Here is a 15,023-nt window from a genome sequence, read left to right on the forward strand (position 1 = left end):
CTTCTCCTCTAATGATGTTACATCGTAATGGAAATAGCTCGCTTTTTAATACTAATATATTGTTTAATTTAATTAATAAATTATATCTTTATAATTTGTTTTTTTTGTGCTTTGACCTAAAAGTAAATAAAAAAAGAAATATTTTGGCAAAATTAAATTTCCTTCTCATCGTTATAATTATCGTAACTCTAAAATTTATAATATTGCTGTTAGTCATTTGTCAGCTTTATTCCTTTTTATTCTATGTTAATCATTTAATCTTAAAATATTTACTATTTCTTTCATTTTATGTATTATATTTTTCTTTGGTTAGACAGTTTTTTTACACTTAACATATCCTTATATCACTAAATTACCTAAAACTGAATACTTTTTTTTTTTTTAAAGAGGTGGGGAATCCCATTTACGGAAGCCTAAGCAGTTTTGGGCTCGCTAACAGGTGCCGCAAGATGTTATTAATATGTGTATGTAAACCTGTGCACTACGGACTAAACCGCCACCCCTGGCTACTACCCTTCCTACCGCTAACAAAGCATTCCTTCTGGAAGGGGGGTTACACGCCCACTCACACACTCATATGTCATAGTGCAATCGCATCATAATAGGAATATCAACAGAAACACATCAGTTACAGCAAACAAGATACATCACCATATATTAGGATACAAAAAAACAGATTATGAAACTACATACTACAGACTACACACAAAGAAAAAAGTCACACAATATCTGTGGATGCCAACAGATACGGGAGCAAATTGTCCTCATCCTACTCACGTCAAGGCGACCCCCACATGTTCGAGGGACCCCCTTGTCGCTCACTCATGAACCTGTCTGCCCCGCACTCATTGATGCCGCCTATTGTTTCATGACTCCTCCCATGCTTGGAGGTCTTTCATCATGATTTTCACATACGTAGTGATCACTTTCCAGTTTTCTTTCTTTTTATTATGCCCATCAGCTCCTCAGGCTGGAACATCACTTTCCTGCCTAATATGTTAAGTAGCTCTGTCCTAGGTCCTTCGTATCTTGGACAGTGGAAGTACACGTGGTATGGCGTTTCTTCCTCGCATACCAGGCAGTTCTGTTCATCGTCGAGGCCGTACTTATGAAGGTATGCTCTGTATCCCCCATGGCCCGCCATACTGTGTAAGGCAATAATCTAGCAAGCCATGAGCATTCCCTCGCCAGTGCCTTACATCTCTCACCAGGCGGTGTGTCCATCTGCCTTTTGTGCTGCCGTCCCACTGTTCTTGCCACTTGTTCTCCATCTCCTCCGTCAGTGTACGTGTCCGTCTTCTTCTGTCTGCAGGGGAGAGAGCCCCAAGCTCATGTAATCTTATCCGTATTTTGATTACCAAATCTATCGGAAGGATTCCCACAAGTACTTTTATCGCATGGTACTGTATGCTGCGGTGATTCTTAGGCAGCACCTCCTATGTAAGGACTCCAAAAACTGGATACCTTAATGTATAATCACCACCTTTTTACACGATTCTTTCATTTCGCATTCAACTTAAGATATCTTTCTTTTATACCTTATCGACCAACCTAATTTCCAGTAACACCATATTTCTCTTGTTGTACAACTTCAGAAAAATTTTATTACATTTCAAAAGTTTTAGTTTTTCTTATTTCTGCTTTTTGTATGTTTATGTTTTGCTAACATAAAGTGTCACAATCCATAAGAATTTTGTTTCAATTCATATGAATTTATATTTCGTAGAAGATATTTAAAAAAAATTATTTTTGTTGCATTAAAGCTCTCCTCGGTTGTGTCAGTCTGCTTTTAATCTCTTCCTTATTCCAGCCCTTTTATATTATTTACTTCACCTAAATAATAAAATTCCACAGTTAAAGAATATTTGTGTTCTTCTATTGTTAATATTTAATTCTTTATCATCTGATTTTCATACTGAATATTTCATTGAAAATTACTTGGTTACATTTACCATTTCTTGTAATGTATTTTTGGTTCTAAAAAATCGTTATTATTATTGAATCTGTATTTCTCTCCTTTGATTTTTAATATTCACTTAAAATGTTCTTGAGAGTTTTCAACTGCTTTTGTAATTTACAAATTGAAAAAGAACGATATCCTTTTGGTGTTTATGGTAAAATAAATAAATATGATTTTACCACCCTTTATTTGTAAGAGATAATTCATTCTATCATCATATTTTCCTTGGGGCAGATCATTTGTTTTGTATCTGATTCTATTATCTTTTAGTTTCAGTTATGGTCTTGAGTACTTGAAACCCTCATTTTCTTTTAAATCGTCTAAATTTTTTTTGTTTTATCTCTTTTTTCTTTATTTTCTTCTAGTGATCATTTTACCATTGTTTTAAGTAATCCTTTTTCTCTCCTGATATGTGTCTAAGCCAAATTGGTTTTCCTGTGCTGAATTATTCTGATAAAGATTCTAGTTTTGCTCACTCACCACTTATCTCATAAATTCTTCATTTTTGGTTAATATGACAATTTAATTTTCATCTACCTCCTCCATACCCGCACTTGAAATGCAAGTTAGCCTTTCTTTATTGTCTACGGTTTACATTCATCTAGAAGATACTTCAAAATGTACATCTTGTGCTCAGTTCTTCAATTATTATTTATTATTTATTTCTTCCGAAAGAAATAGACTTCTTCAGTCCTATTATAATATTTATTTTGTTTTCAGTTTTATAATTTTCTGTTATTGTGATTCTTAACTACATACACTGTTTTATTATTTAAATTTTTCCTTTTTTTTTATAAAGATGAATTCGGTTATGTATTCTTATTATTGTAATTATCTACTACGAGAATAGTTTTTTAGTATAACTGATAAAATACTTAAGAAAAGGAGTTAACAATGAAAAAATAATTACATAATAGTGTTGTTAATTCTCCTGTGAAATTAATGCTTAATTATAATTGGCATTTTACTGCATTTTAAAATGTCTATTAAACAAGCGGTAAGTTAGTTTTGTGTAACCTCAGGTTACCACGCTTTAATTAAAAGGTTAATTTAACAACAGCAACTAATTTAAACCGGTAATTATGTGCATTAAAACAAATATAAATAATACCTTTTATGACCCTTTTCAATCTTCAAGCTTCACAGAGCATTTTTATATCAATGATGATAATAATTTAACAATCATTGTGATGATTTTAGTCTCATTAATATGTAGTAATGATTAATTTACTACTGAAATAATTCAGGTGTTTTTCTTTGTGAAATGATAAAAATATAAATATTTTTTATCTCACTAAATATTCATGTGTCAGTTGGATAAACATAAAGATTGAAAGCTGTTTAACATGACCATTACATGAAAAGGCTTACTTTGGAAAATGAGGAGAGAAGTGGTTTCCCATTTACTTATTCACTGTGCAAAAAAATGTTATATATTTTTAAAAAATAATAAAATAAAATCGCTTATATAATGTAGATATATTATAATATAGGTGATTAGAATATATAAATGACATCTTTGTTCTATAAATTTCAAAGACTGGCTGTATTTGGAACATCATTACTGTTAGTGAAAGCAATGCCAATTAGATTTCTCTTGTACCTTAGGTGTTTATATTCATCATAACCATAAGAAATTGAGACATAGCAGTATAAAGCAATCAATACACATTGTTTCTCCTCTATAGGCTAATAATTATTTTATATGTCATCAATTATCACTCTAGTTATAACATTAATGTGCTGATAAAAATTAACTAATTCAATTTTTATACTTACAATTATTTTCTTTACTCATATCAGCTGATGAAACGTCCATACCGTTTTTCTTTAGGACTTCTAATAATTCATACCTCATCGCTGTTATTTCACCTTTTACTTCATTTATATCGTCTTCGGTTACTGGATTATCATCTGCTTGTCTATGCATTTGCGATACGTATCTCCATACTAATGATCTCATTACAGCTGTGTATCTATAATCGCGCTCCTTTTCAGCTTTTTCTTTTCGCTGTAAAATAAAAAATATATAAGTATACAAATAGATAATAAACAGAGGTAATGGCTTCTCAATACCTTTTTCCATTTACTGTTCAGTTGTTGAATTCTAATTTTGCAACATATCCTTGTCCATTGATCTACGGATGTAACTGGCTGGAGGTACATCAGACCGAGTTCCATAATGAAACAAAGTCAGGATTATAAAGTTGAGTTCACTATGGAAACTAGGAATAAATTTTATTGTTGCAAACAACATTTTGGGTGTATGTTTTTATTCAATTGCTTTGAATTTTATGAGACATTTATACACAAATTGGCTCTATAAAATGTAGAATTAGGCATGGGGTTCGTGCTTTTGTGAACTCAGTTAGGTAGTTCAGAAGGCAACAATGTAGGACATTCAAGATGTTTGGATGAGGCCTGTAGCGAAGGCAAAAGGTGAGTTTATAAAACACTGATGTAAATGTCTACCGAGGCATCTACATCAGTGGCATCCCAACTGCCACTTAAATTAATTAAAAGCACCAAACCAACAAAGCTGGTGTAGATATCTTAAAACTTTCATTATATCAAATGAATTAGTCAATCAAAAATAAATTAGACGCAATATTGTGTATTTTTATTAATTTTTTTTTTCATTTATGACTGAAGTTTGAATCCGTTTACTGCAGAATTTAGTAAAATACTTTGTTGAGAAACAGAAGATCAGATTGTACAGATATATTCATGGGTACACTTTTAAATTTTGCATTATCAGAATATTTGATTTTATACTAGAGCAGACTGCCAGAATATGGTCCATAACTGCAGTTGGCTACATGATAGTGTTATGAAAAATGCATATTCATTTCAATGTTTACATTGATATCACGCAAAACTTCTCTTTTTCATGTCAAATTAACTTTTTTCCATGAATTAGATTTTTAGGGACTTATTCTGCTGCTCTTAGCCTACAGTTATCTAAATGCAAGGACCATTTTTATATAAACTGATTTTTATAATATAGGTTACATTTTTTGTCGACTTTATGTTAAAATAAATTTTTTATGTAAGGACAATTTTTGATTTCTCCCAAAAAGCGGTATAGGAATGGCATTCTGAGTAGATCAGATGTTAGTATTATGATAAAACTAGTATTTATGCGTAATTCCTGTTCTTTACTATACAGTAAATAAAAGTATGCTGTACATAACAAAGATATCCATCAGGTAAAATTTTGTATGTTGGGGATTTTGCAGAGTTTGACTTTTTTCACTCTTTAACCAATATTTGGATGTTAACCTGTTTTTTGCTTGAATCTCTAGTCTGATTTGGATGAAATTTAGCATAATGATTTCTGTATATGGGGTGGTTTCATTTATTTTTTGGCTATAATCGGTTAAAGGGAAAGGTTCATATTGAAGTACAAGGCATAAAACACTTTTTCATCGTCTGTGAACTCAATTTCGTTCTTGTATTGATTAATTGATTTCATTAAAGTAGTATGTCGCTTTGATTATGAATTCAGATAATTTCATTCAGGAGTAGAAGTAAAATATGTAATTTTTTTCCTTTATTTTTCAAAGATAACATTTTGAATGATATTTTTAGACTAGATCAATCGATTTTTATGACATTTTATACGTTGACTTCTGAATATGCGTCAATGATACCATTTAATTTCAGTTATAATTGGTTAAGGATTGGAGATGGTCACAATAGGCTTTGCATCTTAAGATTTTACTTAGAGTAGAATAATATATTTTTTTTACATTATCTCTTAATTGTTTTACTTGCCAAAATAATTATACAACTCTTTACTGAGTTTTGTTTAAATTTATTTATTTTATATTTTTGATGCTGTTCTATTGAAAATTTTGTCACAATTTTTAATGATTCTTACAGGCAATTTTCATTCTTCAGCAGTTCCTTTTGTTATTTATACCTAGTGCATGTATTCTTCAGTGTGATCTATACGTATTATGTAATCACAATACAATTCATTTATAAAAAATTGTTGGCTAATGTTATAAATAATCTGTTTATATATTATAAACAGATTATTTATAACATTATAACAGATTAGTAATAAAACATAGATCAGTAAGATCACGTACTAATTTTTTGTTATTTTTTTATAGAATCCATCATTATCTTTAAAAAATATTATTTTGAGCAATATAAAAAAAAATATATCTATATATAAAACATAAAAAGTGAAATTACAAGTTTTATTGGAAATTAAGTTAGAATAAACACCAATTTAAAAACAAATTACAGCAAGGTTACCACGTGACTTTCACAGACTCAATTTATCCTTAAGTATTGTGTGGTTAAATAGCAGCTTTATATAAATACTAATAGTTCAGCACTTTTAAACGTTATATCACAGTATAGCACTGTGTAATTATAGAATAGAATGAAGCTATATTATATAATTAATAAATAAAGGGTGTTTTTCCTTAATTATCATACTTTATAACATAATCTAACTTTCACCTTTGATACATATATCTGAACTTCCTTGACATCATGATAAAAATAACATAATAAAAATAATATAATTTCAAATTAGATTAAGCTGTATTCAAATGTGACTACTATAGTACATAATTACTTTCAGAATTAAATCTCTCAAAACTGTTTGTCAGATTTTGATAAAAGTTTAATTTATTTATCATTACGTATTTGTTTATTGTTCAAGAGATTAGTCGGTACGTCTTTATATAATAAGCACATAAGTCATTAGGTTTATTATGCAGCTGTTGAATAGAAAACAAAGTCCCAGCAGACCATCAAGGATGCTCGTTTAGATCCCAGTGTCTTTGATATAATCTTAAGAAGTTATGATTTATATCTAAAGAACCCGAAATGGGGTTTGGATTAAGAGGAAACAGTCAGATTGTTAGAAAAGATAATATATCTTCAAATGAATATTCAAGTGGTGGCTAAAATGTAATGCACACTGGAATGTAACTCGAGAACAAAATGATGCATAAAGCAATAGGTTTTGCCATCTTATAGTTTCAGTTCTCTGCCATTAACTCCAAAACTCATTGATCCACACCCTCTCTTTTTCAGACAGTTGTCATTGTTATCTAGTTGAGTAAGCATATTATATCGATGTGTTCAAAGTGATGTGCGGTGATTGAGATTTTAACGGCATAAAAACTGAAAATTAGTGAAATTTTTCCATTACATTCCATTACAGAACATAGAATAACGACACTATGGTTCACCACAATCAAAACAATTCAAAATTGCTCTTAACAAAAAAATTCTTTTTACATTGTTCTGAGATTCCAAAATGTATGTATCACTGACTACCTGCAGATCGAATGGTCTGGAAATTCTGTATGATACATACAGATGTTAAAAAACTTCAGGAGATGTGTGACATGTTTGATAATTAATAGAGCTAATAATTCTGCAACATGATAACACTTGGTCATATAAATACAAATCTTGTATAACTGCTGAGGCTCTTGTGAAGTTGGAATTTGAATTTATTCCACAACCTTAATATTCATCAGATTTGGTGATTTTCACTTCTTTCCATGTTTATTAAGGGTATTCATTTCACCACTAATGATGAACTAAAGGACACAGTGAGGTCATCGACCCAAAAAAAACTACCATAATTCTTCATTGTTGGATTGAGAAATTCGGTTCATCGTCGGGAGAAATTTGTAACAGTAAATGGTGATTAAGTGGAATAATAGATGAAAGTTTTTGTAGCAGATAAAATGCACTTTTATGCCATATCTATGTCATTTGGTATCTCTTTTCATCTGTAAGTTACAAGCGACTAAGTGTTACATTTCAGCCATCTCTTGTAGAATATAAGCTATCCCTCTTTATATAACAAATCCACTTCATATACAATCTTTTAAGAGATTGGGACACGTATCAAGAAAGAGTATAATTTTATTAATTGACATTATTTTATTGATCTGGTTGATACATATGGTAACAAATTTTTTTCTTCCACAAATTAGAGCTTTCCATGAAATAGTATGATGTTCCTAAGGGAATAAACCACACCTACCACTGGAATTTTTAAGAACGAATGCCCTTTCTAAGGCAATGCATACAGGAATGATGTATGACAATTTGTAGAGGTTGAAAATCGTTATCAATTGACTGACATTCAAACCTTGAACTTCCAAATGAAAAATCCTAATTTTTTGTATAAGTCTTTTTAAAATACTTTATTTGCAATTAAATTTCTTAAAAATCGTTTGTAATTGATTTAGATGAAATCTTAACACTTCTGTTATAGAATGATAAATTTTTAAACATATTTTTAGAAACTCCAAGTAATTTTCAAAAAATTATTGTAGAAAAAAATTTTTATATTATTTTTTGTAATATTTTAAAAATGTTAGTAGAATTTCATAATAAAATCATTAGTAAACAGTTTTAATACTGTATGTATTAAAATATACATTAATTACTAGGGCATAAATAAGGATTTCCTGCTATGTAACCAAGTTTCATATAATTTGTTTTTTTTTTTTTGAATTAGGAGATTTTTAAGAAAGTGATACTGGGATTATAAAGTTTACTTGTACTTTTTTGTTTTATGTAGTTATCTACTTGTATAATTAACCACTTATTCATTTGTCATTCTAGCTCATAAATTATAATCATTATTGTGAATTCTACTGAACAGCTTGAAGATATAAAAATATTAATATTTACACAAATGATCACACGCTTGTTAGATTACATCAGGTTATAGAAAGTGTAAGACGTCGCAAATAATTATAAAGATTGATCTTTATAAAAGATGGTCATTAGTTTTATAAAGGAGTGACAACAGTAGTTATTTTTTACTCAATTAGTCTGTAATATCCTAACGATCTGGAGAGAAAGCAGTAAGCCTTCGAGAATTTGTAATGTAAAGAATCTATAAATTATTTATATAAAAGTAAAGTTATTTAATTATTGAGAAAGTAAAAAAAAAAATGTAATGAATTTTAAACACAGTACGTTTTCATTTTTTTTTTTTTTTTTAATACTTCCTAGTATAAAAACTGTTCATTAGGCACCCATAAATGGGAGTTGTATATAATTATGTAAATTCTGTATTGAAATATGATTATTCATTGTGGAGTTACACACAGGTGTACTGTTTCCTGAGCATTATTTGTAGTTTAATTGACCTTTACCATTCAGAATCAGCGACCAGAAAAAATTATCTGAAATACTTGCTCCTATCGTGTAGAACAACTGTTCATTTGAAACTTGTAGCGAATTGCAGGAGATTGGGTCAAAGTAGGCCTCTTTTTTCATACAGATTACTTAACAAGTCCGATGACAAATATATGCTTCTTGTTCAAATTAATAAACCTAATATTCCGAGTTAGAATCGAATATTCTCACTGTTACAGTATGGAATATTTTGACAAATTTATATAGAATAAAAGAGAAACATGTTAATGTTGGGAGGAAAAAATGAATTTTGTATTAAAATAATTAATTCATTGGATACAAATGAAAATTTTTTTTTAATATAGTTATGCTTATTTATGAAGCGGCTTTCCATCTAAGTAGTAGTGTAGATCAATCTTAAAAATGTATTGTAATGGGGTACAATCAATTCACTTATGCTAGTAAAATATGTTCAAGATAGTAAAAACTAGTAAAGGCAGTTACTTTTATTTAGATTTGAATACTAGATCGTGAATACCGATGTTCTTTGGTGGTTAGGTTTCAATTAACCACATATCGCAGGAATTGTCAACCTGACACTGTACAAGACTGCACTTCATTTACATTCATACTTATCATCTGAAATAATGCCTTATGGTGGTTCCAGATGCTAAACAGAAAGAGAGAGAGAGTAGGAAAGATTTATGTTTTTAAGTTTTAAATTCTTTAAAAATTTATGGTTTGGATTTTATTTGTTAAATATCAAGTATTGATTAAGAAAAATCTTTTCTTTGTGAGAGATAATCATTTTTGAAAATCAGATATTAATCTAATATTAATTAATGTTTTTAACTAATAAAATATGCTTTTTCTAATTTATCTTATTTTATTTCCTCATTATTAATCGATTCTAATTCCAGGAACTGGTGGTTATTTTTAGATTACATTAACTTGTTCAAGTGATTTCTATTTTTTTAGGTATCATCAGTCAGTAAGCTGGTTTGTGCTACTCTTCATTAGCTTCTATTCTTTGCTAATCTTTTAACCTCAACATATTTATTACAGCCTACATCCTTAATTGTCTGTTTTATAAGTTTTTTCTTGCTCTACAATGTTTCATATCTCTTCACTTCCAAAGTAATTAAACATGGAAGTCTTAATATACACTCCTTTGACTCGGTTCATCTCTGCTATTAATTTCTGTTCTCTTTTTTTCAACCCAAGATTTTCTTTTATTTCAAATTTTATCATTCTACTAGCCGCTCGGCCCAGCTTCGCTGGACTTCCCAGCCAGGCCTCACTTCGCTTGGCGCTTTGGTTTTCCAGGTTTCCAAAGTTCTTTTTTCAACCGGAAAATTTTTGACGTTATCAACTTTATTCCAAATTAAGAGCTTAATGTTTTTAGAAAAAATTTCATGCAATTTAGATATGTTATCTGATAACAGAAAATCCATTTTTTTTTAATTTACCGACATGGGGTCTGCGCCCCCAAACCTAATCACATTTTCCGTTGCTCAGTTGTTTCAGTCTAGCGGGATTGGGCTGTGTGTATTCGATCGCGTTCCAATCTTGACTGTCTTTCGTTTTCAGTCTCTGCCGCATGAAGTTTTCATCATACGTGCTTTTTTTTGTATTTCTCCCGATTTAAGAATGTCTTTTAGGCATGGTATGATGTTTTGAAAAAAGATAACAGAATTTAAAAGATTGCAGTTAAATACTTTACATACTTTAAATTAGTACACACATAATAAACAAAAGCAGCTATTTATTTATGTTTTTAAACAGCTGTAAAGAATTGTAAATTAATGAATTGTAAAAATTACATATGCATGTGCGCTAAATTAATTGAAACTTAGGAATAACTGTACGTTAAAACCTCAGCCCTTTTCAAAATTAATCAATTCAATGGTAAAAAAATGTTAGCTAAAAATTAAATTTTTCTTGAAAATCAAAGTCATTCTGAAAATTAAATAAGCTTTAAGGAAGAAATAAATAGTGTTTTAAATTTTTTTGTAAAATTTTCATTACGTCGGAGGTCCAAAAAAATTAGCCTATGTTCACTGCAGGGCTTCAAAATGTAGGTGTGCAAAATTTTAGACAAATCTGTTTGGTAGATTTTGAGTTAAGTTGGAACAGACAGACAAATAAACATTGATTTATTTATATATGTATAATATATATATATTTAATTTTCAAATATCCTTCTGTAATGCCATATTTCAAATGTTTTTGTTCTTTTTTTTTATGATTTCTAAATTTCATTTTAGAAATTTCATTACCACAATGCTGTACAAACCACAAATATATCTGAAAAAATTTCTTTCTAATTCCTAGATCTGTATTTTTAACACATTTAGCGGTAAATAATTGATTTATATGCTATCAATTGTTGATAGTTTTTTCTCAAGACAGTCTGTATATCTGTTTTAAAAGATGATTCGATCATGTTCCTACACAAAAACATATGATAATTTTGAAAATATGCACTTGGCTATGAATCAATTTTGATTCATAATTTAAACGGGTTGTGACAAGATACTCTATTTTTTATTGGATTCTCATTTTTGGAAAATTGTCCTTTTCATTTATTTCCGAATGAAGAATCAAATAATGATCTCAAAATCAAGTTCTGATGCAATAGGATAATTACAAACATGTGTTCAGTACTAATAACATTCCGAAAAATAACATGTAAACTGGGGGCCATGATTTAATTGTTGAAATGAATGAAATCATGTTTTTTCACTGAGTATACCAGGTTAGCTTTATCCTACTGTACCAATAGATATTTGAGCGTTATTATAGGGAAACTAAACATAATTATTTTTTCATTGGTTGTTAAAAATAGGGGTACTACTAATACATTTCTACTGATTATTATACTTTCTTTCTTTTTCCTGTTTAGCCTCCGGTAACTACCGATACTAATTACTCCGGTAACTGATTATTATACTACAAATATTTTCTGGCCCTAACATATTATCTGATGATTAATGGATGTCAGAGGAATAAAGAAAGACCATGATTTGTTGTTCATCAAATCATAAACCATGTACTTACTATAAATCTTACAGTCTGACAAACGGATGACTACATCCAGTTAACAGGGGTATAGGATAAGTGCATTAGGGTGTTGCTAATGGAATTCATGTAACAACAGCAGCAAAGAAGTGAGAATGCGTTAGTAGCAGATTTAATGGATCAGTAACTTTTAAAATAAGTTCAAGTTCATTTTGTAATAAAATAATGTGAATATAATTCAATAATAGTTGTTTAAAACAATCAAAGGAGAGAAAAATAATACTTTGACATGACAGATAAGATTCTGTGGTTCTTTCTTTTTGCTTACTCAATTGAAATAATATTGAAATGTTCGATCTTCTGATGTTAAAGTTGCAGGAAGATATAAATGAAAAAAGAGAATTTGTTTTTTTACCAAGGTGTCTCACCCCACGATTTCCTTTTACAATGAATTATAACGGGATAGTAGCTTATCCAATATTCCTACTTAATTCCCATGAATTTTTATAATAAATTTTATTTTTACCTCTTAGTTCAAGTCTAAATAAACCTTTAGATTTCTAAATTATAGGATTTGGGAAAAAACAATAGCAAAGATATATTTATCATGTTACACAAATAGCCCATATTTAACCTTTTTAAATCTATGCATTTTAATTATATATATGGTGTACTGTATTATGAAATAAGTAAATCTTTTTTTAACTTTCTCAATAGTAGGATGTTGTTTTTGTAACTGTTTATAAATGACCTATATATAAATGAAAACAATTAAGTAACACCTGGTTAGAGATACTTTTTATATTGTTTCATGTATTTAAAAAAATTTTGTGTTTTTTTTTAATTGGTTTTTGTAATTTAATGTTAATTTTAAAATTTAAATTACAATGATTAATTTTTTTTAATTTGAATCAGCTGTAATATTACTTTAGAATAAACATTCCAATTTAATTTTTATTATTATATGGTATTGTTAAAGGTTAACATGCCCTAGTTTTTATTAACTGGTTTCTCTAGTATCGCTACTGCTTTTCTATTCACAAACATCTCTTTTTAAATTATATACTTATATTAACAATAATAATAAAATAACTGCTGTAATAACCTTCTATAATTCATTATAACGAATGAATAATTATTTTTGATCAAGTACATTGTTATTATTATAATTATAATTCATTATTAGCAATGAATGAACCAAAAAATTAATTGGTAATACTTAACATAATGAAAAAAATAATTTATTGAATACAAAACTTATTTATTATTCATGTTGCGTTCACATACATATATGTTAGCTTCTACAACAGATGTCCATGAAATAATTGATATCTCACTCATTGTTAATTAATTTACCTTTCTATGAAGTAATAATAATAATAATTATGATGCATTATGTATTTATTATTGCAGTATTTCAAAACTGTATTTTTAGAATATATATGAACTTCAAATTATATTTTAATTAAATATTTGTAAGAAAAAGATGGAAATAAAATGTAAAAAAAAAAAAAATAAAATAAAATTAAATAAATGCTGGAATAAAATGTCCAGCATTTAAAAAAATTAAGGTTCAAATACAGATAGAAGAACAATTGCTAACATTTACAGGAACCAAACAGCAACAGTAATAATTGAAGAACATAAGAAAGAAGCCGTAATAAGAAAGGGAGTCCGACAAGGATGTTCCCTATCCCCGTTACTTTTTAATCTTTACATGGAACTAGCAGTTAATGATGTTAAAGAACTATTTAGATCCCGAGTAACAGTACAAGCTGAAAAGACAAAGATGCTACGATTTGCTGATGATATAGTAATTCTAGCCGAGAGTAAAAAGGATTTAGAAGAAACAATGAACGGCATAGATGAAGTTCTACGCAAGAACTATCGCATGAAAATAAACAAGAACAAAACGAAAGTAGTAGAAATGAAGTAGAAATAACAAAGATGGACCACTGAATGTGAAAATAGGAAGAGAAAACATTATGGAGGTAGAGGAATTTTGTTATTTGCGAAGTAGAATTACTAAATATTGATGAAGCAGAAGCGATATAAAATGCCAAATAACACAGACGAAATAAGCCTTCAGTCAGAAATATAATTTGTTTACATAAAAAAATAACTTAAATGTCAGGAAAAGATTGTTGAAAGTATATGTTTGGAATGTCGCTTTATACCGAAGTGAAACTTGGACGATCGGTGTACCTGAGAAGAAAAGATTAGAAGCTTTTGAAATGTGATGCTATAGGAGAATGTTAAAAATCAGATGGGTGGATAAAGTGACTAATGAAGAGGTATTATAATTAAAAGATGAGACAAACCTACAGGCCATATATTAAGGCATCCTAGAATAGTGGCTTTAATATTGGAGGGACAGGTAGAAGGAAGATATTGTGCAGGCAGGCAACATTTGGAATATGTAAAACAAATTGTTAGGGATGTAGGATGTAGGGGGTATACCGAAATGAAACGACTAGCACTAGATAGGGAATCTTGGAGAGCTGCATCAAACCAATCAAATGACTGAAGACAAAAAAAGAGAAATATTATATTATTCATGAAAAAAATGAACATAAAAAAATTGGTTTTAAATCTCAATTAGAAAACTATTTTATTTATCCTGTATGAAATAGGAAGATAAATATTTTGATGATTATGTTATAAATTAGTATTTGTTTCGTTGGGAATCTCCAACTTTTTGTTTATAATTTAGTATTTTGTATTTTCTATTAATATTTCATCTACATGATTTATTTAGAAGTCTTGTTATAATAAATGGTAAATAACATTAAATAAAACACTTCATCTGATGTAATTTCATTTTACCATTCAAAGATTCAGAATTGTTGTGTGATGTGACTTGTATTATAAATTTTGAAAAATAAAATTGGAAGTTAAATTTAAT

General features: G+C 28.9%; 1 protein-coding gene across 2 annotated transcripts in view; it reads right to left on the minus strand.

The window, feature by feature from the left end:
* Positions 1–15,023, minus strand: part of LOC142332043 (transient-receptor-potential-like protein) — a 190,276-nt gene that overhangs the window by 29,077 nt on the left and 146,176 nt on the right. For both annotated transcript variants that reach the window (XM_075378148.1, XM_075378147.1), the window contains exon 15: positions 3,740–3,971. In XM_075378148.1, coding sequence (XP_075234263.1) covers positions 3,740–3,971 — 232 coding nt within the window. The remainder of the gene's footprint in view (positions 1–3,739; positions 3,972–15,023) is intronic.

The sequence above is a fragment of the Lycorma delicatula genome, chromosome 11 (genome assembly GCF_047948215.1).
Source record: "Lycorma delicatula isolate Av1 chromosome 11, ASM4794821v1, whole genome shotgun sequence".
In the NCBI taxonomy this organism is placed as follows: Eukaryota; Metazoa; Arthropoda; class Insecta; order Hemiptera; family Fulgoridae; genus Lycorma; species Lycorma delicatula.